The sequence below is a fragment of the Rhineura floridana genome, chromosome 8 (genome assembly GCF_030035675.1).
Source record: "Rhineura floridana isolate rRhiFlo1 chromosome 8, rRhiFlo1.hap2, whole genome shotgun sequence".
In the NCBI taxonomy this organism is placed as follows: domain Eukaryota; kingdom Metazoa; phylum Chordata; class Lepidosauria; order Squamata; family Rhineuridae; genus Rhineura; species Rhineura floridana.
In genome coordinates, this window is record NC_084487.1 from 24,751,207 (window position 1) to 24,776,967 (window position 25,761).

A 25,761-nucleotide genomic window follows, 5' to 3' on the forward strand; every position below is an offset into this window, starting at 1 on the left:
GGGCCACATGACACAAGCTGCTGCGTCGTTTTTCAAAACAGGATACTGAACACAAATCTTAGTCACTCTGTCTTGTTTCAAGGGAGAAATAACATCTTTCCTTGCTGAAATCTCATCTCTCAAGCTCATTTATCTCTTCTTGGAAAAAACGGTTAGCCAAACACAGCAAGAGGAAATAAAGAATGCTTAGCTGGGGGAAAGTAGGAAACATTTTCTTTATTGCTGGCTGAATAGCATGTTTTAAGTAACCTTTTATGGTGATAAAATATGATATAAATAAAATAAAAATAGTGATATAAATATGAAGAGTTATCAAAAATAACCCTAACCATAAAATATTTTTAAACAAAATTATGTCAAAGGGGTGCTGCCAATTCTTAGAAATTCAATATAGACACGTTGCCATGTTAGCTGCAAAATAATAAAGGGATTTTGCGTAGTAAGTCTTGATTCAAGTGCCTCTTGCAGTTTCTGCTGTTTTAGAATTATGTTTTTATTTTCAGATTAGAATTTTGTCTTCTGAAAAATTTGGAAATGGATTGTACAAGAAAACTGCTAACCAAGCTTAAACAGTGTGCCAGCAGGTAGTGTGGGAATAAGAAGCAAATGATCCATCTAGCCAAGAGCTGGCAACAGGAATTTCATGAGATTCACAGGTCACATTGTGTTTCATGACTTTTCACTGCTTAGTGCTCTCTTTCTGGTTTTCTTGTACAGAAGCCTGTACCTCATTCAGAATGATACAAACTTTCCTGTACCTAGTCTGGACAGAAGTTTCTGCTCTCTTTCCCAGCCATTATTTTTGTCTAAATCTACCCATTGGTGTCTCCTTCATTCTTGGAATTTGTTCTTAAAACTCTTAAAAAATCACAAGAGTGGGGTGGATAGAAGTAGTCACAATTTTTTCATTTTGAGATTTTATATGTATCCGCTAAATCTGTTTGATAATCCTGGCCTGGTTCATGGTTTTATTGATTTATCAAACTTAGAAATTTGTATCCCACTCTTCCTTCCAAAAGAGTCCAGGGTAGTTTCATCTCTACCTCTGCACCCTGAACTGGCATACTGCCTTAAGTTTATCAGGATGTGCTTGGGTCCGTTTGCACAAATTCAGCAGTTAATCAAGGCAAATAAAGAATATATAAAACCTGAATCTGATTTCCAGGAGGAAAAAGTTCTCAGAAGAATACCAGGACAGCAAATGACAAATCTGATCTTGACTGGCTGTACCCTTGAGATGGCAGATTTCAGTCAGGGTCTCATATATGTATGGCATATGATTTACTGTGAAGCTACAGTCTCTTTTGAGAATTAGGGTGAGTGTATATTACCACATTTCTCTGTAATTCTTCCTGAGGTTGCTCTCTTTTATAAATTAGTCCTCATGTGATGAAACTAAAGTCAGCCACCGGAAATTCAGCCACCAGAAACCGTTCATTAGTGTTGTGGTTATATCTGGTTTTGATCTCATGAGGGAAAATGTATAACTAGTAGAGACAATAAAAGATTACAGGGAAATGTCATGTTGCGGTCATCTATGTACCGGCAGGTGTGTCTCCGTCATCAGAGAGGGTGGAGCTACTCCTTGTTTGGGCAGAAAGATGCTGCAATCTGGAAGGCGAGAACTCAGTGCAGTGGCAATTTAGCTACCTAATGGGAAGCAAATCCCATAGAAGTAACTTGCAAGTTAATGTCTTTAGACTTTGGATATTCCAAAATCCACCTTTTACTGTGGGATGTACTTAAAACTGCATTGCTGAAGATGTGACATCACATTCTATATTCAGATGGTTTGAGGACGAATGGTATTTTCACATTCAGCTTGAAAACAAGTGATATATACACTCCTTAATTTGGGGCCTAAAACAGCTGTCATTATCACCTTTGATAGATTGTTTTGTTAAACATTTCTGGGGTGGGGTTTGCTGGCTTGTCCTATATCCCCTGTGCTTCAAGATTTAATTTCCTTTCTGTGTAAAATGTGGACATATTTGCACAATGTAAAACTAACAGAGGCCTGGAGCCATTGCAACCTATTGTGTTAAATGCATTATTTAGACAAGTAATACAAGAATCTGGGAGTTTATTAGAAAATGTTCTGTAAAAACAGGTGCAGCATTTTAAACATTGCTGCTATTTGTGTAGTTATAATGATGCCTTTTTGTTTTTGTATGCTCAAAACAAATCTGTTAGCAGACTTCAATTTTCAGTTATTTCCAATTTTCAACAATAGTAGTAGTAGGGGAAGGGGAGACTCTCCTTTACTCCAATAACAAGTTTTTTAACATTTCATAAACTTTATTCTCACAATCAACATCCCCCAACTGTTCATGTAAAAGACATGAAAAAGGGAAATGGACTGCCTTCAAGTCGATTCTGACTTATGGCAACCCTATGACTAGGGTTTTCGTGGTAAGTGGTATTCAGAGGTGGTTTACCATTGTCCTCCTCTGAGGCTGAGAGGCAGTGACTGGCCCAAGGTCACCCAGTGAGCTTCATGGCTGTGTGGGGATTCGAACCCTGGTCTCCCAGGTTGTAGTCCAACACCTTAACCACTACACCACATAAGACCCTGATAATTCAGAAAACAGTGTTCATAGAGTACCCCCAGCTCCCTTTCATGCAAGGGATGGGGCAGGTTTCCAGCAGTCAAAAGTCTAAATTATGTAGAGGTTGCAACTGTTAATTAAAAAAAAATGCGGGCCTCTTGGATGGGGCTATGGACAAAGTTGTACAAGTAGAGCTTGGGCAGAACCTGATGGGTCAGGATAGAGCCAGCACAGAAACTAAGGGGAAGGACTGTGGGAAGGATGTAGCCAACATAAAATATGGTTGGTTATGAGTGGAACTTGGCAGAATCTGGAGTTTACTTGCTTTTCAGACTATAATACTAGTTACCTATCAGATCATAGTTTTACTGAGCATACAAGTAACATACTGGCTGGTTGGCAGCCTTAAGGTGCCAGACAACACCTCAAAGGGTTGCTTCTCATGAGCTGTAGGATGAACAGCTAGACCTAGCTGGTGTAAACTTCCTAGCTGAACATTTACATCATATAGCAAAAGACTGTTGGAGATATTGAAGGGAAAGTAATATGCAACTGTTTAAGGCTTAGGAAATATTTTTAACGCCTTTGCAAATAATCTTCGACTTTTCTTGCCAAAGAGGGCTGCTGGAAAGCATCATGCTCTGTTGTTCATCGTTTGTGTTTGATGTGCATTTACAGTGTCCATTTATGGAATTTGGTTTTATGATAAGGAAGAATGCCAAAGAATTGCAGAGCTCATGAAAAAGTAAGTGATGATGCTCAAATAAGGCCTTTGGGAATTTTATTTGTATGTATTTTTGCATGTTATAGCACTGTTGTTGTATTGAACCTTTTAACATTAATATCCTATATATTGAGATTACCATCACACATATTGAAGCAGAAAGTCAACTGAGGCTGCAATATTGTGCATGCTTCCATAGGAGTAAATCTTGCTGAAATCAGTGGGACTTACTCCTATGTAATATTGCATAGGATTCCACTGTGAAGCATATTTTAATTTTGACTAATGTATTTTGGAAAGGCTCAGTGAAGGTTTTCTGTACTGGGGTAGGAAAGTGCTTCTTTGACATTGACTTTGAGGAGGAAAACTCCTTGCTTGTTTGTTTATTTTGCATTTTGTTTAATGTGGTTTGAACTCCTGTTGATCTCACTTGCCCTGGTAAATGCAAAAGTATGCAACTTTATTTCCTAATCCTTTAAAATAGGGCTGGTTTTAAAATTAATTAATTAGTGCCTTCAATAAAACTTTGATTATATGAGTAAATCAGGAGACCAGACACATTTAATAAAAATTATATATGCGCTTAATATAGTACACATAGTCAATGCTTAGTATTTTAATAGGTATGTATTATAATATTCAAACACTGACTGATAGCAGCTCTTTCCAAGTGCCCTGAATGATGAGATTCCATTCAGGGGTGTACTGCCTATGTAAGGGTGGACAAAGGCAGTTCTCCAGGCCTTAATATAACTGGCAGCAGCACTCCAGGGTTTCAAATAGGGGTCTTTCTCAGCCCTTTCTGGAGATGCCAGGGATTGAACCTGGGGCGTTCTGCATGCAAAGCAAATGCTCTGTCACCGAGGTAAGGCCCTTCCCCATTTCTGTGTGGTAATCCCATGGCCATCTGGGTGTGTAAATGAAGGCTGGGCCAGTTACTTTGGTTCCCATCTTTTGTATCTCATATTACTCTCTTATTGGTCAGATAGTGGATGTCTGAGCTGTAACTTTCTAAAGATACCTAATTGGACTCTACTCCAGTAAAGCATCTGGTACAGGTGTACTCCACTTATCATCTAAATCCTAGCTCTAACCATATGCCTGCACCTCAGAGGATTTGTCAGGGGAGCTCCGGTTGCCCGGGCGTAACAATGGACTGGCTCATTTTTGCTTTTGACCAGTTTATATCACACTGCAGTTGCTGTGAAGCGATCTATAGATTTACTTCACCTGCTAGGCAGTGATCATCTCTTGCAAGACATTGATCAGGAAATTCGATAACCTGCTTGGAAAAAGACCTAGAAATGGATGTTGAGGAAGGTCCAGCCTATGGAGAGAGGGAGATGGGGGGGGGAGAGAGAGGGGGGGGGTTCACTCTAGGAAAGACAGAGCTCCTCTTCTCCAGTACTGTTTTATCCTGTCATCTGACTCTCATTTGCACTGAAGTGCAATAGACAAGCCACACATTACTGCTTATTTTAAGCAAAACCTCTACTCAAATTCTTCTTGAAATGGCCCACAGCAATTGAATATAAGAAGAATGCTGCTATGTCACCTAAAGAGGCCTTTAGCCAAACATTCTGTTCCCATCAATGGATAGTCAGATCCCTTTGGAAAGCCCACAAGTAGTGTGTGAAGGAAACATCCCTCCCCCTTACCCCCCTTATTTATTTATTTATTTATTATTTGATTTATATCTCGCCCTTCCTCCCGGCAGGAGCCCAGGGCAGCAAACAAAAGCACTAAAAACTTTAAAACATCATAAAAACAAACTTTAAAAGACATTAAAACAAAAACATCTTTAAAAACATTTCTTTCAAACGCTTTCAAAACATCTAAGATTAAAAACATTTTTAAAAAGAAGGTTTAAGAACATATTAAAAAGCAATTCCAACACAGACACAGACTGGGATAGGTCTCAACTTAACAGGCTTGTTGAAAGAGGAAAGTCCCTGAAAAGATAACAGAGATGGTGCATGTCTAATATTTAAGGGTAGGGAATTCCGCAAGGTAGGTGTCACCACACTATTTGCATTCATATTTGGTATTCAGAGATATACTACTTGTGAACACAAAGGTTCATTTAGCTATTATTATCTTAATTCATCTGTCCAACCCTGTTAACAATCTGTGCTAGTGGCCATTGTCACACCTTGTGGGATGAGTTGCATAAGTTGTATGAAATGAAATAGCTTTTTCTTTTCTGTGTTTGGAACTGCTACTGATCAGTTTGATTGGGTGACCCAAGTTCTGTTGCTATATGAGAGGGAAGAAAAGTCTTTCTCCACCTATGTCCTGCATACCATTCATAATATTTTAAGCAAGTCAGCAAGTCAATCTTTATTTTCAGTCAACCGACCACAAATACAAACATAGTATTAAGTATTAAAAATAAGACTACTTGGTAACAGAAGCAATGGCAGACAGCAAAGCAGTTCAGTGGAATTAATTGCCATTCACAATCTTACAGGGTCTGGTCAAAATGGCCAAGTTCAAAAATTTGGCCACTTGCACAGTGGTTGCCTTATCCGAACCCTCAAGTAAAACAGTCAGAAGAAACTCAGAAGGGTGGCCTGGGAAAGACTGCATAATAGGATATATTAGATCTTTTCTGGCCCCTTCATAATACCTACAATTGAACAAAACATGTAAAATAGACTCTACTTCACCTCATCACAAGGACAGCATCTATTGTTACTTGGAGTTTTTTCGTATCTACCCTCCAGAAGTTTAGAAGGCAACACATTAAATCGAGCCAGAGAGAATGCCCTCCTATACTTGTGGACGGATAACCAGCTTAGATAGGGCATCCCATCTTTGCAAGGAAGACCTGATAGACCCAGTGACTGAGGGGAACAGGGACCCAAAGCAGCTGCAAGGAGCTCTTGAGTATCAATATCCACTAGCCGCTGTTTAACAATCGCCTTGGCACTTCCAAGCTCCATAGAGAGCAAATCAGAAGGAGAGAGGCCAACTGAGACAACTTTTTTCACCAACACCTTTGTCCAGGATGGCTCAAAGGGGTCTCTCATTACCTGGGATATAAAGGAGCTTTGAGTGAACATAAGGCAGCAGCGTAGCCAATATTGAATAACAAATCCAAGCCGAGCATTTTAGAGAGTTAAGGCCAGCCTCCAAATTAAGGGTAGCTCCAGAGACACATCTTGGTACACGAAAAATGGACCTGAGAAAGGATAGAATTCCTTTGAGTGATCCCTTAAAGTATGGAAACCAGATTGGTGCCCCATAAAGAATCAGAGGGACTATTTTGGTTCTTAAAACACTTATGTAATATTAAAAACTTCTATGATCTCAGTTGTTTCTTCCTCCACCCCCAAATTGGAAAGCCTCAAACACCTCTTAAAGGGAAATTTCTGAACCTTTTCTAGTGCTACAATATACTTTTGAGATATATTGCACCTAGTATTCCAAATGCAATCCAACCATATATTTATATAAAAATCATTGCAACGTTAGTTTCACCTCCCTTTCCCAATAATTCCCAATACTGAGTTGCCTTGTTCATTTCCATTGCACAGAAAGCTGACATTTTCAGTGAATTGCCCACCACAACTTGAACTCTTTCTTGGGTTAGTCACAGCCAATTCAGAGGCCGCCTGCATGTATACAAAGTTGTTATATTTTGCCCCAATGTGCATCACTTAGCTTTTACTTAAATGTTATGTGAAGTTTTTTTGCTCATTCACTCAGTTTGAAGAGATCCTTCTTTTCACAGTCTGCTTATGGATTTCACATCCCAAATAACGAATGTGGCTATTTTGCTGCTTACCCATGACATTAGGTCATTTATGAAGTTAAATAGTACCATTTCCAGTACAGATCCTTTGAGTAGTTCATTGCTTATTTCTCTCTATTTTCAACTTCCGCTTCCTATTCTTAACCAGTTGTTGATCCATAAGATGTCAATGTGGCAGCTTTCATCTAAAACAGATATTAGCATAGTTGGGATAGTGTGTAGCAGGAAAAAAGTACACATTGAGCTAGGACCAATACATGATCAATGTGTTTGGTCTACTATAGCTTAAACCCATAAAGAATCCTGTGACACTTTGAAGACTAACAAGTCTATGACACATCTTTGTTGCTTTTTGCATGTGATGGCCTTTTGGGCCCCATTATTTACAAACCTCCACCACCCTTCACATGTGTACATATGTCTGCTAACATAGGACAGAACACAAACAGCCCATCAAAAGTAGGATCTAAAGACTCTGAGGTCAGAGATCTGGGCTCTGGACTATGGTCCCCTAGGGAAGTGAGCTTCACATACACTACACATACACTTCGCATACACTCTGCTCATCAGTGGCTCTGGTATCTAGTCAGATCTTGCATTCAGACCATAGTGAAATATCTGCAATCGTGACCATTTGGTGCCTGACCTGAACTTTTCATGCATTCCACCCACTTGTGATTAATACACATAGATCTAAGAAAGGAGAGAAAGACTACCTTATATTGACTATTCCTGTGTGACTGTGTGTTTTGTTATGGTGAACATACACCAGATAAATCAGGAGCAGGTAATAGTTTACACAAGTTTTCCAGAGAAACAAGCTGTCATCTCTAAGAACTGTACAGTCGACAGATAATTTTTGTTAATCAGCTCTCCCTGTAGTTGGTGATTAAATGTCTCTTAGGCTGCTAATTTTATTTAGTAAAAGACTAGTTTGTGAGGATTTGTATGATTATAAACCATGTTCAGTAGATTATAACAGCAGCGTTTCATCTAGTTAAAACTACACTGTAGTTCAGCCAGGAGGCTGTGTGTTAGAATTATTAGCAGTTTGCAGTAATTATATAATAGCTGGGGCAGGAAATTGGTCATTTATTAGCAGTTAAAGACTTGTTTGTGTGTATTTGCCAACCTACCATCATCCAGTAATCATAAATGAACTACAGTTTAATGTATTTCCTGGCCATATAAGCTCTGACTGTGTTTGGATATATTTAAATCTTTTACAGCCCAGTGTGCAGAAAATTAGAGAAATCACGTTATCAACCTTAGGCAAACTTTCATTTTTCATTTAGGATAGATGCCCCCCCCACCACAACAACCCTGAAACTGTTCTTAATGTCTCCTAAATGATTTGAAGCAATTGGAAGTGAACTCAATTTTCTCATTCATTTTTAACTTCACCCTTCATTTCCAGTTTAACTCAGCAAGAACAACTAAAAGCACAGCAGGGGGCTGGCATAGGAATTTCACCAGTAAGTCTGAATTCAGGTGACAGCAAAGAAGTGGATATCCTACGGATGCTCAACAAAGCCAAAGATGAATATACCAAGGTGAGGCTTATCCTGTGTAAAACAATGCTTCCCCTCCTGTTTGATCCTTCAGTCATTAAGTTGTTTAATTCTCTTGTGGTGGATTAGTTTTCCGCTATCTAAAATGCCAGTTTCTCATTTTATGTGACATTCAGATGTTGGCACCAATCCAGAGTGCCCACTATATATGAGCAGTGGGGCCAAGCCTGGCATCAGCAGATGATGTTCTCAGGCAGCTCCTGAGGGCCCACTGCTGAGGTCACTGACTCTCAACCCCCTCTTCTGGCACTCCATTGCCCAAAATGCCCCAGAGCAATGCTATGATACATTGCTTCAGGGAATTGTAGGTAATTGCAGTGGGGACTGCCTGGCACTCTTCAGAAGAGCACCTCTACAGCTGTTGCCACCACCCTCTCCCAGTAAATCAATTCACCCACATCCAGCAGAAATAAATAGGAAAAGGAGGAGCCACTCAGTGACATGGCTGAGGCTGTGCTAAGGAGCCCATTGGACCTTGAGCCAGCTGTTAGTTGTCAGAGAATAGCGTTGGGTAATTGTCTTTCAAGCCCCTGGCAGTTGTACTGTGGGTTGCTGCAGGGTACCCTCTTGTCTCCAATGCTGTTTAAAATCTACATGAAGCTCTTGGGAGTGGTCATCAAGACATTTGGGATGAGGTGTTAGCAGTATGCTGATGATACCCAGGTCTATTTCTCTGTGACATCTGAATTGGGAGAGGCTGTGCAAGCCCTTGCCAGTGCCTGGACTCAGTGGTGGGCTGGATGAGGGCCAGTCAACTGAGTTTGAATCCTAGCAAGACTAACGCTCTGTGAGCTGGTGGTTCCCGAGTTTGGATAATTGGTCAATTATCTGCTTTGGATGGAGTCATACTCCTTCTGAAAGAGTAGGTTTGTAGTCTGAGTGCTCCTGGATTCATCTTTGTTGCCAGAGACCCAGGTGACCTCAGTGGCTAGGACTGCCTTTTATCAACTTTGGCTGATAAGACAACTGCAGCCGTTTCTGGACTGGGATAGCCTGACCACTTGTCCATGCTGGTAACTTCCAGGCTGGATTACTGTAATGCACTCTTTGTTAGGCTGCCCTTGAGGTTGGTTCAGAAGCTACAGCAGGTACAAAATGTGGCAGCACAGCTACTCACCAGTGCAGGTATCGCTAACATGTTACTCCCTGCTAAAAGAATTGCACTGGCTGCCCATGAGCTACCGGGCCATGTTCAAGGTTCTAGTTTTGGTGTACAAAGCCCTATGCAGCTTGTGACCAGGATACCTGAAAGATCGTCTTACCCCTTATATACCCAGTCGATCACTGCGCTCTGCAGGTGAGGGCCTCCTGCAGATACCATCTTATCAGGAAGTCTGTTCCACACAGTATAGGAAGCAGACCTCTAGTATTACAGCACCAACACTTTGGAATTCCCTCCCCTTAAGTATTACAGGCACCATCTCTGGGTTTTTTGCTTTTTTTGGGCGCCTAATGAAGACCTTCCTCTTTCAACTACTTAAAAGGGATACGAGACCTTATCCCAGTCTGCATATGTGTTGGAATTGCTTTTTAAGATACCTTTTAAACGATTTTTTAAAAAGCTGTTTTTAAATATGTTCTGTTTTAATATGTTTTAAAGTCTTTTGTTCTGAAGATGTTTTAGAGTGTTTTTTGTCGTCTTGTTTGTTTCCCTGGGCTCCTTCTGCAAAGAAGGTCAGGATATAAATTTAATAAATAAATAGGAGGTGTTGACATCTCCCCCCATTATATACTAGGGTCTGCAGGGTTTCCCCCCTTCCTATTCCAAGGAGTGCTCATTTCAATTGAGTTCACATTGAACTCTGGAGTTGGTGGCTCCTGACAAACTGTCTCTTATACAAGGGATAGTAATACTGCTAAATGTTTCCACAACCAAAAGGAGTTAATTATCATGATTTTTATTCCACTGGTAGTGTCAGTTCCTATAAAGACAAACTGTGGTGACTGGCCACTAGTTCAGATGGCTTTATGTCCTATTTAGCACATTTTATATACCACCTTTCTGCCAGTGAACTCAAAGAGGTTTCCAGCTTAAAATGATATCTTAATGGACATGACACACAAGGGACAGGGAGAAGAGAAAAATAAATAAATGTACGTGCCCTGGCCACTACCTAAGAGTTCTGGGAAGGAGAGAAGCCATATGGCAGCAAAGAAATTCATTGAGGATAGCTTTATCAGCGGCTGTTAGTCATGATAACTAAATAGAATCTTCATCTTCAAAGGCAATATACCTCTAAATTGTAGACACTGGAGACAAGTAAGCCCTGGAGGAGGGTTGTTGCTTTCATGCCCTGGGTGTAGGCTTCCCAGAGACAACTGGCAGGCCCCTATTGGAACCACGATAATAGACTAGATGGATACCTGGTCTGATCCAGTAGGACTCTTTTTTTCTTGTAAATCAAAATCGAAGGATGATTTTCAGTGCAATCCTATACATGTCTACTGAGAAGTAAGCCCCATTCAGTTCAGTGGGACTTAATCCCAGGTAAGTGTTTATAGGATTGCAATCCACATATCTAGCAATTTAAAAATGCCATTAGTACCATTTATGTGTCACTTAGTAAGCTTCATTGTCAATATAATAGTGAGGCCTATCAAGGTTTATGCTTCAGAACAAGAGCTTGAGCCTTCCAAGCTCCTTTGTCACCGTGAGAACTATACACCTGTTGCACATATCTAGGATCAAAAACATTTTTGGTTTAAGAGAAATGTTAATGTGCTTATAGTTTTTTCATGCACACACAAAAATGGAAATTGCAAATTAAGACCTTAACATTCATGCAAATTAAGCATTAGCACATTCTATGTACAATTTAAGGCTTCCTTTCTTATGCGACAGTACAGGGCACCAGAAACATAATTTCCCGAAAAAAATAAACAAAAGATGTGCCCTTGGCCCTACAGATTTTAAAATTTGCCCTCACTGATTGAAGTTGGCCTCCATCTGATTAAGCTTTAGTTGAGTAAATCAAACAACACTTTCTGTCCTAAAAAAAAAAAGCAAAGATTTCCTCACTGGATATAAAGTTACTGTTTGAAGCTGGTATTTTTTATAGTTGGCTTGGAAGTAAATCCCAGTGAAATCAAACGTGCTTCATTAAAAATAAATATTGTTAGAACCATAAGCTGTGAGAAATAAAGATAAAAATTTGGAGCATTACCTGCTGTTTATTGTATGATTCATGTTAAATCAATATAACTAATTTGAGTACCCATTATTGAAAGACCCATGAATTATAGTTTCTGGAAAATCCAGAAAAATGCTGATGTCTGCTCCTGATGCATAGGTGCCTTAGACAGAGGCTTAATTTTGTTCTTTCTTGTATTGTACAATAGAGAAGACTGTATAGAAGAACACACACATACTGAAGTGATTTCCCTTTTTCTGTCTTTAAGACATTTGTTTGAAAACAATCTATTTGAAGGATGAGTCAGTCCATGCCTATTTCTTATTCCCCCTACCTATATTTCTTTATCATAATTGGTTGCCAAGGAAATATTATGTCACAGAGAATTTTCCCTTTAAAGCACTATCCTGGAACTGTCCACTATACAGGAACTGCTGTCCTCTCAAAGCAGGAGATCATGTACATTAGGCTAAGCAGAGGTGACACATTTTACAGTTTTGTTTGCATCAAATGCCAGCTCACCTCAGGACCGCTATGCTTCTCAAAACAGCTATTTTATATTTTGCCATTCTATGAGCCAAGAGTCTTTGTGCTGAAATCAGCTTGTGTATCCTGCTTAGACTCTCTTTTCATTGCAGTTTGGGATGGTCAGGGTGGGGGTGGGAAGGATCCACTGAGCCCATCAAACACAAACAGTTCTTGGTGGGATATAATTTACTGTTTTAGTAGATTGCTGTTACAGTGTTTGCTTTGAATATGTGAAAGCAGACTCAAATCTGAGTGAAGGACTGTCCAAATCTTACCTTCATCTTCACAGGCTCTCTGAGACCTTCAACTATGTGATATTAGATAGTGGTAACCAGGGAGAGAGGCTGTTCATTTGTAATGCCCCATATTTGAACTGCCATCCTCAGAGAAGTTTGCTTAGTGCCAACCTCATTGTGGGGCCTAGTAGATGTTTTTCATTTCCCCAGATCTATATTGCTGGTTTTTGTTTATATTTTATTGTTCTGCTAGATTTTAATGATAGGTATGATTCTGCTTTTTTTTTGCTATGTTAATATTCTATTTTGTTGTATTTCTTTTATTATTATTTTAAATATGCTACCTGAAGAGCCTTGTGCTGAAGTGCAGCCTCTGAATCTGCCAAGTAAATAAACATCAAAGAGAAAAGCAAGAAAAATCCACTGTTAATATCAAATGCCATGTGCTATCTGGATAACCTTGAAGGGGCTGGTGTTTTTTTTAAAATGCTTCTTTTATTTTAAATGGAAGCCTAGCCTTTAGTTTGCATGAAGTATGGGTTAAGTGCAGAGTGAGGAGACAATGAGAAAAGAAGATGAACTTTAAAAAGTTTCTGGCATAGATATTCCCTGCACTTACATTGCATGTTCCTCATGTTCCTAGAAAATCCAGTTGTCTTCCTTTCAAGTATCCTTGATCCTCACGGACATTTGTCAGTTTGTCAGTTCTGTTTTTTCTTTTCAAATATAACTGTATCATTTTTCATGATGATGGAGTACTTGCTTTTTGAAAATGTGGTGTTATTTGCATTTGTGTGTTGCAGTGTAAGACGTGCTCAGAGCCAAAACAAATAACCAGTTCTTCCGCTATATATGACAACCCCAACTTGATCAAACCAATCCCAGTGAAGCCCAATGAAACTCAGCACCAATGTATATCTCAACAAGTCCAGGTATGATAGCGTATTTATTTTCTTGACCCTAAGCTTCTTTACTTAGAAGTCTTATGAAAGAGTCTGCATAGGAGCCTTTCTGTGCAATGGAAAAAAAGGGTATCTTGGTGGCAGCCCTCCATTTGCCACCTCACCTAGTTCTGCTCTCACACTGGCTCTGATCCACTACCAGTGTCACAATTTCCTGGTCTAGTTTGGGTGATGGGGGGTATCTTCACCATAGATCATCAAACTATCTGCAAATTATTTTAAATGAGTCTGGATAAGAGCTCCAGCATTTCTGGTTTTATGCATCAGTGGAGGACACAGCTGTTGGGAAAATAATGACTAAAAATAAATAATATTTTAAAGTAAGACTGAATTATTGAAATGGCTGAACAGAGGGGGCAACTTGTGTGAAGCTGGACCAAATATCTCCCCACCCCCTTCACAAGACCTTTCATCCCACACAAAAGCAGGGGGTCATCAACAACTTTGGGGGTAGGTGAAATCAGTTAATTGGGGGGAAAGGGTTTATTGGTAAAGATAAGGCAGCCATGTTTTTTCTTTTTATCTTAACAAGAAAAAAAACTTTGCCACTATAGTAGGTTAGTTTTCTTCAGTGGCCTGTGACATTCTCTTTGAAATTTGGGACAGAGTGCCCCTTGGGGATGATGCTACATCACATAATGCATTTAATTCAGGGGCAGTGGTGACTGTAAATATAATTATATTATATATATATAATATATAATATATATATAATATATATAATATATATATAATATATATATATAATATATATATATGTATATATTATATATATATATAATATAATTATATTTATAGTCACCACTGTGTATATATATATATGTGTGTGTGTATATATATATATGTATATATATGTATATATATATATGTGTGTGTGTGTGTGTGTGTGTGTGTGTGTGTGTGTGTGTGTGTGTGTGGATATTGTTCTTTCAGTGTTCCTGAGGAAGGTCTTTGCCTTCTTTTAAAATGTCATTTTAAAATAACAACATGCCTGATGCAGTTCAGTGAACTAAAATAAAGACCTGAAATGCAACAAGCATTTCACTGTTTTATAAGAGCACTTTACTGTTTTTATAAAATTAAAACATTATTTTTTTCCCTTTATTACTTTGAGAATGACACGATTTCCATTACTGAACTTAAAACTCCTTCAGTAATGATTTACAGACTTTGAATCCAAAATATTAATAAGAGCACCTGCAGACTTCTAGTGATTCTTTTGTTTCCTATGTTGGCGTTAAGAGATATCCCTGTCTTTGAAACTATTATTTGATTCTGAAAACCTTTAAATTCATATTACAATGGAGGGAATTTTAATAGAATTGTACAATGGAATTCTATTTACAGTAAAATGAAATTGTATAGCCCATTGTAAAGAGTACCAAATTCACAGTCATTGGACTGGAAGGCCTGAGTTGCAACATCACACATCATGTTCAGAGCTGCCAAATCTGCGTTGTCTGATTTTACGCCCTTAATTAGGAAACAATACGTAGCACTGTTTGTGTGCAATATATCAGAGACAGGTAGAAGGAAGACTGTGGTCCATTAGTAGACCACCTCGTCCCTGCTGATCGCTAGGAATTTTGCAATAAATATTGGGAAGTTTGATCTTGGTCTGATCCAGCCAAGCACCTTACATTCTTAAGCAAGACTGCACATTTAGGATTACTAAACTAGATTAGTTAAAGTTTAACTGTTAAGAAATCTTGAGTATGAACTCTTATTTATTTTTCTTACATTGATGTTTGTCTTTCTTCTGTTGGGGAACTCAAAGCAGTGTACAAACGGCTTCCAAGCAGTCACTAATCCAAACACTGAGCAGGCCTACACCTGCTTAGCTTCAGCAAGGTGGTTGCCTCATGTGCCTTCAGGCCATACTCTGGGCATCTTGCTCTATAAAGTTAAAAAGCAAAAATGGACCTATATGTTTCTAGCCAAAGAAATAAAAAGTAAATCACACAAAAGTGAATTCAACCCAGTCCTCAATATTTTAACAAACACAACGGGGCATTCCCTCCAGCCACAAAAAGATGCTACCAAGCTGTTGAAATGAAGTGTCATACGCCAGATGTAAGTTGTTAATGATTATTTAGTAAGAACAATTAGCAAGCACGTAGACAAGCTCTGCTATATTGTGACCATTTGCACAGTTCTCTTACACCTTCTGCTATATCCAGATAGATAAAGAGACATACACTAAACAAACAGATGCCAGCTTGTGAGACAGTTCACTAGAGGTAATAAAGGTTCTGTTCACAAGTGGTAATCAAGGGACCCAACACCATTGTGAGGCGGTGTCCAGAGAGTGCAATGTGTGGTGGAGAAGCAGAACATAGGAGGAACTGTCCCTCATCCACCACTTTCCCCCTGCAACTGTCCTTCCCAACCACTTTCTCACCAGTCATGTTCCAAACTCATGTTTCTGCCACAAATAGAAAGTCTGTGATCCCATTAATTGTTTGTAGAAAACCCCTTTGTTCAGCTTTCAGAAAACAGACAGTGGTATCAGCTGTTCTATTACCTCCTTTGATGCTGCTAGTGAAATCTTTATTTTGCCTTTATTATTAAACTGGTTTTCTTTTCTCCCTGACAGAATATAGACCCTGAACCACAGCACTTATCCCTAACAACACTCTTTGGGAAGCAGGGAAAATCTAGCGTATGCCAACATACCTCCGAGCAGTCACAGAAACTTCACCAAGAACACTTTCCTTTGAGGCAGGGGGTTGTGCGCTCTCTGTCTTACGAGGAACCTGGAAGACATTCACCCACAGCAGAGAAACAGCTTTGCCCAGCCATTCAGAAACTCATGGTGCGTGGGGCAGAGCTTCACCCAGTCTCTGAACTCCCTGAGAACCGGCTGTGTGAGAACGGCAGCATCTCTTCTGTGGGGGAAGTTTTCACAGGACTCTTCCAGCCTGTGCCTTCTCATAGCATTCGGACATCTCATCCAGTCCAGGATGTAGGCAGCACTCATAGCCTGCTGCAGCAACTCCAAGGCCAGTCAGGACAAATGACAAAAATGGAGCCCAGCAATGCAGGGATGGCAAGTTCAACTGCGTCAGTCTTCAGCAGAACTCCTGCTGTCTCCTCTGTGGCCCAGGTAAAGAATGTGACACAGCCTCCTCTCATGTATTTCAATGGCTCCCTCCCAGGCCAAACTTTGGGGCCTCCAGCCCTTGGTAAAGAACAATCCAAACTTCCCGGGCAGTCTCTTCCTCTTTCTGGGAACCAGCCTGGCAATTCTGGAGTAATTTCACCACAAGAGTTATTAAAGAAACTACAGATAGTGCAACAAGAGCAGCAGTTGCATGTATCCAGTCGGCCAACCTTGGCAGCTAAGTTTCCTGTGGTTACTCAGAGCACCACCACTCTGAAATCTTTGGATTCCTGGATGGACAAAGCTTCAAACGCAGAAAAGCATCCCCCTCTTTTTCAGGTAAACCAACAATAGATAGAGCCTAGGATCTGAGAATCTTGATTAATAGGCTTTTAGTTCTTCTGCTTTCAGCATTCAAAAGCCAAAGATCTTTATCTTCCATGGTTGGAGGACAGTAGGCTAGATCTTGGTCCATACTAGCAATGTGCAAAGCCTCCTCCTCAATTCATTTCAACAACCATTTAGGCTAAACCTGAGAGTTTTTTCCAGCAGAAGGAAGGTTTGAAAAATCTAAGAGGTGTCTGTGCAGCCTCTCTTCTCTTCACCAGCAATAATAATAATAATAATACTTTGTGAGAATGAAGAGAGTAGCCAGCAGTGAAGAGGCTCAAAGACAGGCACCTGTTTGTCAGACCCTAAGCTGAAAATGAAGTTCCTGATCATCCTGCAAACTACAAAGCCTTGAACCATCAGCTGAAAGTGATGGTCCTGAGCATGCTCAGCAGCATTCTTTTTTCAGCTTAAAGTAAGATAGGCACTTGTCCTTGAGCACTGGCAGTGAATTCTTCCCCACACTTGAAGGAGTAGGGTTTTTTTTGTTTTTGCTGGGAAAGGTAGACAGGGCACTTATGAGAGAGAGCTAGTAACAGCAAAAGAGTGGATAAAGCTCATGTCAAGTCATCCCCAGATGCAGAAGATCTGGAGTTTTTGAAGTGGGGCACGCCTTTTCAAGTGAGGAAAGTGTACATTTGGTACCTAAATGTCATCTGCATCATCAGGCAATGCCCAGTAATGGCTTTTCAGAGATGTAATGCAGGGTTGCTGGCCCACTCTGTCCCTTGGGTGGCTAACATGAGAGATTCTATCATACGAATGAAAGCAAAGGTGCTGCTTTCTCTTGTCTCTAAGAACTTGTAGTGTAGGAACTAGAAGTTACCATCCTGACAACACCAAGTCTTGCTGTACATAATAGTCCTTATATGTATATGAAAATGCTGTGTGCACAGGTTTCCCTATTCACTTACTTCAAAGATGAGGTAACTCTGCCTGTGCATCCCATTGCTGGCATGGCACTGCTGCTGCTGCATGTGTGGGAGTTCTGTGTGTTCAATAGTTAAGGTCATTTCAGACGTTAGCAAATAGAATAATATTGTATATGTGGTAAACTTTTGGACTTCAACTCCCATCATCCCTGACCATTGACCATGCTGTCTGGGAGCTGGTGGAAATTGTACATAACATCTGGAGGGCACCTTTTGGGCTAACCCTGTGGTAGAGTGTGAACCGCATTCTTGGGATCACATGTGTTCACCTCCAAGCAGAGGAAGTAACACGTAACTTGGCTGTGCCTTTGCATGAATGGATAGATCCTCCAATTTCTGCAATCTTTTCACTTCCAAAAAGTGATGGAAGAAAAGCAGGAATTGAGCAAATTGCACCTGTTGGGCCACATGTTCGTTCCAGCATGGCGTTACTGATACTCAGCACTCCACCCTGCAGCGTGACAGGTATTGCCCCCTTTGCCAACGCCTGCATGAAGTCTTAAAGCAGAGGGTAGTAAGGAGCACTACAGCAGGGATGGGCAACTAGGTTAAAGATGCTTTGCTCACACATCCACTTGACACTACTGACTCTCAGTGATCCCACGTGAATCCATATTTCCATAGCTGTGTCCGTATGAAATGTAATTTTACTTTCTCGTTGACCTTCAGCACTTGATTGCTTGATTTGTTTATAAAGGTCTTCTCAGATACACTAGCGTATTTTGAGGTTGTCAAGTTGCGTGAATAAAAGGCATTTCTAAATTAAAAGCTGAATCCCACCCACCTCCTCCAAAGTCAAATAATCCCTTTAATAATAGTTGGAAATCTCACACTTGAGTAAATGGGATTTGTGCAGCTGTGGGGGCCTGGCCTTTGGCTGCTTCTTTTGTTGCACAGTCTGCCATTTCCCTCAGCTCCTCTTCAACAGACTGCAGCCAAGCACACTATTAAATAAAACTGGAAATAGAGCTTAATGTTAAGCTCTATAATTTGAACCAATAGAAAGTGTGAAAGTGCAAGAGATGTCAAAACAAGACAAGTTGTAATAAATGACTCATTGTCTCTGTGTTTGAGGAGTAAAAAAAATGATGCTTATGACATTTGGATTAAAATGAGATGGAAAAACAACTGTTCGGGATAGAATTTGATAATTGCTTCGTGGCGTGAAATTCTAATAAGCTTGCTAATGTTCTGCACAATGTGGAAGCAAAGAAGATAGTGTTTATTACATAACCAGCAAGTGTCCACTATTGGGGAGTATCAGGACTGAGAGAGTGCCTTTCCATTGCAGGGATCTCTTAACAGTTGTGGTGGCATTTCACACCACTCAGTGAAGGTTGGGTTGCCCAGGGTTGGAGGACAGGTTTTCTTATCTCTGACACACTATCCCCAACTGCAGTAGTTAACTTTTCTTTATAGATGTCAATAGGAGCTATTTACATATGCAGGAGGAAGTAAAGGGATGTACTCAGGGACACCATGGGGAGGAGGCTAAACTTGCCCCTGATGACACCAGTTTCTTGGGGGTAACAGGTCTTACCGACTACAGCCAACTTACTTTGCTGCATTAGAGCAATAGCTGTCACTAAGATCTGAGCCTGCGGTCATCTGCATACACCTTGTTCGGGACCTCATTTTGTAGTTGTGTTAGGGGTGTGAGATTTAAAAACAGAGGTGACAAACTCAAATTCTCAGGGCCCAGATTACCCAGGTGCTCACAACATTTTCATAGAAAAGCCATGAGTTTCCATGGAAATAGCGGTAGGAACTGTGATTTAATTTTTTAAAATTTCCCATAGTCATGCAATTTCAATATGCCATCCTGTCCCCAAGTCTCTTCACTAGTATGAACACTATCCCCAGTTGCTAATTCTCCTATCCCAGACCTAAGTGCTTTCCTGAAGCTTTAAACTCTCCAGTTTTTAAAGCTTCTTCCTCTGTGCCACTGTTTGCCTGCCAGAATATTTTCCTATACCAAGACAGATCTCCCCGACAGCTAATCTTGTTTGCCAACCTGTATTGTGATTGCCGGGGCCTTGGAAAACTGCAGTTCCCAAAGATCCTGGGACCTTGGATGCTGCTAAATATGCTTGTAGATGTGTTCTGGGTGCCATGATTCCTAGGACATAGTTTCTGAGGTCTCTTATAATAGCCAATTCTTAGATTTTGTCTCTTTCTCACATTCCAGTATAGATTCACTAACAGGCAAAAAAGCCCTTGTGGTTTAAGAACATACCTATAGCCAACAGATATTTCTATCTAACTTTAAAAAGCAAGGAAATTGGGCAGCCATAGTGAATGCATCAGGGGAGCAGGAGGCCTGACCTCCTCTCTGAGATATTGTACTGCCTTACAAATTTGTCAAAATGGAAGCACAATTTAGGTTAGTCTTTGACAGACCAATCCACTTCCTGTGTAGCTTGGAAGAATTTGGTAACGGGCCTCTGAGCATATGGTGAGTGGTAGCAATATCTGCCATCTCCAAAGATGGAGAATTACATTTTTGTATGTTTGTTGGTGTTCTTCTTACTTTGCTTCTTTGCTGTGTTACTACTGTTTCTACAGAGAATCTAACCTAGAAGATTAGGTTAACACAGAGGGCCTTCTCAGTGGTGGCCCGCAAATTATGGAATGATTTGCCTGATGAGGTGCGCCTGGCGCCAACCCTGTTATCTTTTTGGTGCCGGGTCAAGACTTTCCTCTTCTCCCAGGCATTTTAGCATGTGTTTATAAATTGCTTTTTTAAAATGTGTTTTTAAATTTGTATATTTATTTTTAATGTTTTTAATTGTTGTAAACTGCCCAGAGAACTTCGGCTATAGGGCGGTATAGAAATGCAAGCAATAAATAAATAAATAAATTGTATTTCTCTAATTATGCATCCGAGAAACCTGAGTCAAATTTATTTTTACTAATTTCAAAGTCTTTTTATTGGTCAGTGTCATATGATGGTGACGACAGCCATTTGTGTTTCAAACTGGCGGTTATGTTCTCTTTCTATTTCGGGTGCATTAACAGTTTATTTATTTATTTATTTATTTATTTATACCCCTTCCTTCCAGCAGGAGCCCAGGGCGGCAAACAGAAATACTAAAAACACTTTGAAACATCGTAAAAAGACCTTAAAATAAAACAAAACAACGTTAAAAACATTAAACATTAAAAACTTTAGAAACATCTTTTAAAAAAAGGGTTAAAGATATTAAAAGACATATTAAAAGCAATTCTAACACAGATGCAGACTGGGATAGGTCTCAACTTAAAAGGCTTCTTGGAAGAGGAAAGTCTTCAAAAGGCTCTGAAAAAATAGCAGAGATGGTGCCTGCCTAATATTTAAGGGGAGGGAATTCCACAGGGTACGTGCTGCCACACTAAAGGTCTGTTTCGTAAATTGTACAGAATGAACCTCCTGATAAGAGCGCAGTGATCGGCTGGGTATATAAGGGGTAAGACGGTCTTTCAGGTATCCTGGTCCTGAGCTGTATGGGGCTTTGTACACCAAAACTAGAACCTTGAACTTGGCCCGGTAGCAAATGGGCAGTTGAATCTGAAACTGCAGTTTAATGTAAAATCAGATCGATTACAATATGTTGCTACTTCAGCGATGACACTAGCTGTTGGAAAAAAAGAGGATGCATGTTTTCAGCCTGCTATGTTTACACCACTTCATTTAAGGCAAGGTGGGCACGGTCAGGTAAAAAAATAGAGCACACCTAGAATTTTGCTAGAATATATTTCACCTCCCACTGTTTTATCTTGTGCAAACTGAGACACTCCTGATGTCCACTGGAGACTATTCTGCAGAATATTCAGTGCCATTATTCTGCAATTAGTGTAAATTATGCAGTGTTGCTGTACTTCACATGTTCACAGAAACAGAAGCAAAATAAAATGATTTCCTATAGGAAACTTCACTAAAATTGCAAAGTAAATCAAACATATTTAAGTGACTATCTGAACTATATCAACTGTCTTAATATTGTTGCTTCCTCCCTGTTAAAACAAGATCAGCACAGCACATGTCTTCTTTCTGTTATTTGGGCTGATCACAGGTGTTGCTACCAGTCACCACATGCTTAGAGGCACATGCTACCAAATCCTTCCAAGCTACACAGGAAGTGGATTGGACTGTGGAAGACCAACCCAAATTGTGTTTGCATTTTGACAAATTTGTAGGGCAGTACAGTATCTCAGAGAGGAGTTCAGGTCTCCTGCTCCCCTGGTGCATTCACTATAGCTGCCCAATTTCCCTGCTTTTTAAAGTTTGATAGAAATATCTGTTGGCTATAGGTACGTTCTTAAACCGCAAGGGTTTTTTTTGCCTATTAGTGAATTTCTCTGCTTTTTAATCTGGGAGGTAAGAAATGGGATCTTGTGCAAGTTTGCTGAGAATGGACTGATCGTTTGCATGCTTATTGAGTTCAGTGGGATTTACTCCCCTGCAATCATGCTTAGGATAGGTGAAACTGATCGTGGGGAGGAGAAGGGGAGAGGGGAGGGAAAGGAGGGGGAGGGGATGGGGAGGGAAGGGGCAAGAGGGAGACAATATGAGGCAGCATGAGGGGAAGGCAGGTTTGATCATTTGTATGCTTTTAGAGTTCAGTGTAATTTACTCCTCTGCAATCTTGTTTAGGATAGGTGAAACTGACCTGGGGGGAGGGGCAGGGAGGGGGGAAGAGGGGGAAGTGGGAGAGAAGGGGAGGAAGGTGGGGGGGAGGAGATTGGGCTGGCGGGCTTTGGGCAGAGGGAAAGCCCCTTTCCAAAGGAAAATATTGTGAACAGTATCATTGTTTTTCAGGGTTTCCCTCACCTTTTTATTCTACAGCAGGCGCATGTAGTCTCCCACCCAAATTTAAACCAAAGCTGTCCCTGTCCACGTCCACACCAGCCCTTTATTCCTTTTTAAGCAGTCATGGCTTCCCCAAAGAATCCTGGGAAGTGTAGCTTGTGAAGGGTGCTGAGAGTTGCTGGGAGATGCCCTGTTCCCCTCACAGAGCTACAATCCCCAGAAGGAGGACTGACTGTTCAACCTCTCTGGCCACCGGAGCTCTGTCAGGGGAATAGAAGTCTCCTAACAACTCTCAGCACCAGGGGCGTCACAACTGGGATGCGGACCGCACCCGGGTGACACCCTGAGGGGGGTGACACCCAGAGCCGCCCCGCCCCGTGCCGTTGGCCGGCAAAGGAGCCAAGAAGCGCTTTGGGTTGGTGCAGCCAACTCCTCCTCGGAGGCGGGTGGGCGAGACCGACAGCAGGCGCCCGCTCGCTGGTGGTGAAGCTGGGAGACACCCCCGTCCATGCCCTGTGTGGGCATGCGCCGGAGGTCCGCACCCCCCTGCACTCCCACTAGTGACGCCGCTGCTCAGCACCCTTCACAAACTACACTTCCCAGGATTCTTGGGGGGAAGCCATGACTGTCTAAAGTGAAATAAAGGTCTGGTATGGATGTGGCCCCCTGATTAGCCAAGCCAAGCAGCTGTGAGTCTTGCTTTTAGAACACTGATAGTTGGTTCTTACTGAGCATGCCCGCACTTATCATTGACTTCAATGTTACATTTCTTAAATTAATTAAAAATCAGCCAGGCATTTTTTTAAACATTTAAACTGTAGAAGATGAAGGTCAGAGTATGGGGCAAGGTCAGTAATAGGATTACAGGTACTCTGTGAACTTGGCTGATTTTTAATTAATTTCAAATAATTAAATACATTTGTATACTGCCCCATAGCCGAAGCTCTCTGGGCGGTTTACAACAATTAAAAACAAATATACAAATATACAAATTTTTTTTAAAAAAAATTTTTTAAATTATGAGACCACTGACAGAAAAAAGTCCAACAGGTATAGAGTTTTTTCTCTTTTTAGATTTTGAACTCTCTGTTCTCTCTGAGTGTTTTGTGTATCACCATGAAAACTTATTCTGCATCCAGCACTATAAGTTTTGTAAGGTTTTGTTTTGAAATGAGCTTATGAGAAGCAGCAGAATAGCATGGAAGGTATTTTCAATTTAACATTGCGGAATGTGAAAAATCCATGTTGACTATTATTTATAGAAACATAACATCCAGGGCTTTCTCAAGGATTAAGAACTCGGGGTTCTGAGGAACTACACTTCTCAGGGCTCTTGTGCCCATAATGCCACTGCCCAGTGAAGGCTACAGGTGCAGCAGTAGAAAGGACTGGTGCTATATGCTGAACTAATGGCAAACGTGCTCAGAGAGGTATAGGCTTGGCTCAGAATTACCTCAGAAATTCTAAGTGGGGAAGTTCACACTCCAAACTGTGAACTCTGCAATATCACTTGTGCCCATTATGCAGAAAGATATACGTTTGGGAAGACTTTCAGATGAGCATTGCTGTTACCTTGTACTGCAGTGTGTTGCTAGTCAACTGAAAACATGTTTGTCACAGTAACTAATGATAAACATTTCAGTCAAATAGTCTTGGCATTATCCCACTTGCAGATGCTCAGGCAAAGCGAATCAAAGACAACAAATGCACCCAAAAGACTGTTCCCTATCATTGTTTATTTTTTGGAGTTGTATCTGTACCCTATTTCCAAAAGTCAGTGGACTAAGTTTTCATGGTCTGCTGGCTGTAGCCTGTCATCTAGGCAACATTTTGAATACTGGGGGAGGAACTGAACAAACATGTATTTAAAGGACTCATCATAAATTCCTTCAGAAACTGGAATCTGCAGTTTGTACTTCCTCAACAGTAGACATAACTTTATTGGTCTGGTTTAGAATTGGGTTGTGATGCATCTCCGTCTGGCTTCAAACTGTAATCTGCACTACAAGGTTCAGTGGAGAGGAAATACTTGCTACCAAAGCAATTGGGAAAAGCAGAACACTGTTGTACTTGAATCTATGCAGAAAAACCACAGACCTGATCAAGCCTGAGCTGCGCAAAGACCAGATCCTGGCAGGTCATATCAGAACAAGTATCCAGAGAAACTTTTTCTCACAAAAAGATGGTAGGAAGATGATAGGAAGTCTTCCCTACAGATTAACAAATACAACCAAAATAAAAGAGAGCGAGAGCGAGAGAGAGAGCGAGAGAGAGAGAGAGAGAGAGAGAGAGCATCCTCTTTCCCACAATGGTCGATCAAACGCCTGTGGGAAGCACATCACAGATTTGATCTTGGTCTTTAGGGAACTCTTAAACTACAGTTTCCTGGTTCAAACATCACTGAAATTTTACTTTGATTTAGGTGGGGGAAAGACTCCTGAATCACCTGCCGGGCAAGTCCACGCCATACATTTAAAACATACCCAACTAGGCATGGGATCCATATTTTGGTGCCGGTTTGATTTTTGTTCCGTTGAATTTCCTTCTGGTACTGCTGGTACTGCTTCGTAATGGAGCATGATTCGCTATTTGCCATAAATACCGATTCAGGGGGTTTTCCCACAAAAATATCAATATTAATACAATATTTTTAAAAATACAATTTTTTCATAGATTTTTTAAAAATATTGATATTTCTCTCAAAATATCAATATTGATATTTTAAGGGAAATATCAATAATATCAATATTTTGAGGAAAATACCGATATTAATATTGATATTCTTGAGATGATCTTTTTAAAAAAATCCACTTCAGCCATCGAAAACCATTAGAAAAAAACCTGATGCATAAGGACAAAAAAAGTGAATAAATAGTTCTTCTCTGAAATTCGAATTTTGCAAGACAACACACATTTCAAGCATATGACTTCCCCCAAAGAATCCTGGGAACTACAGTTGTCTGCTGAGAATTTGTACCTCTGTAAGGGGAAAACCGCAGTTCCAAGGATTCTTTGGGGGAAGCCATGGGCTTTAAATGAGCACTGTGTGTTATTTCAATGTATAGTGTGGATCTGCCTAGTTTAACAAA

The 25,761-nt window shown here is 40.5% G+C and overlaps 1 protein-coding gene across 4 annotated transcripts in view; it reads left to right on the top strand.

Moving 5' to 3' along the window:
- DCP1B (decapping mRNA 1B) overlaps positions 1 to 25,761 on the top strand; it is a 69,808-nt gene that overhangs the window by 29,375 nt on the left and 14,672 nt on the right. For all 4 annotated transcript variants that reach the window (XM_061638623.1, XM_061638621.1, XM_061638620.1 and 1 more), the window contains exons 4-7: positions 3,228 to 3,294; positions 8,448 to 8,583; positions 13,300 to 13,428; positions 16,055 to 16,900. In XM_061638623.1, coding sequence (XP_061494607.1) covers positions 3,228 to 3,294; positions 8,448 to 8,583; positions 13,300 to 13,428; positions 16,055 to 16,900 — 1,178 coding nt within the window. The remainder of the gene's footprint in view (positions 1 to 3,227; positions 3,295 to 8,447; positions 8,584 to 13,299; positions 13,429 to 16,054; positions 16,901 to 25,761) is intronic.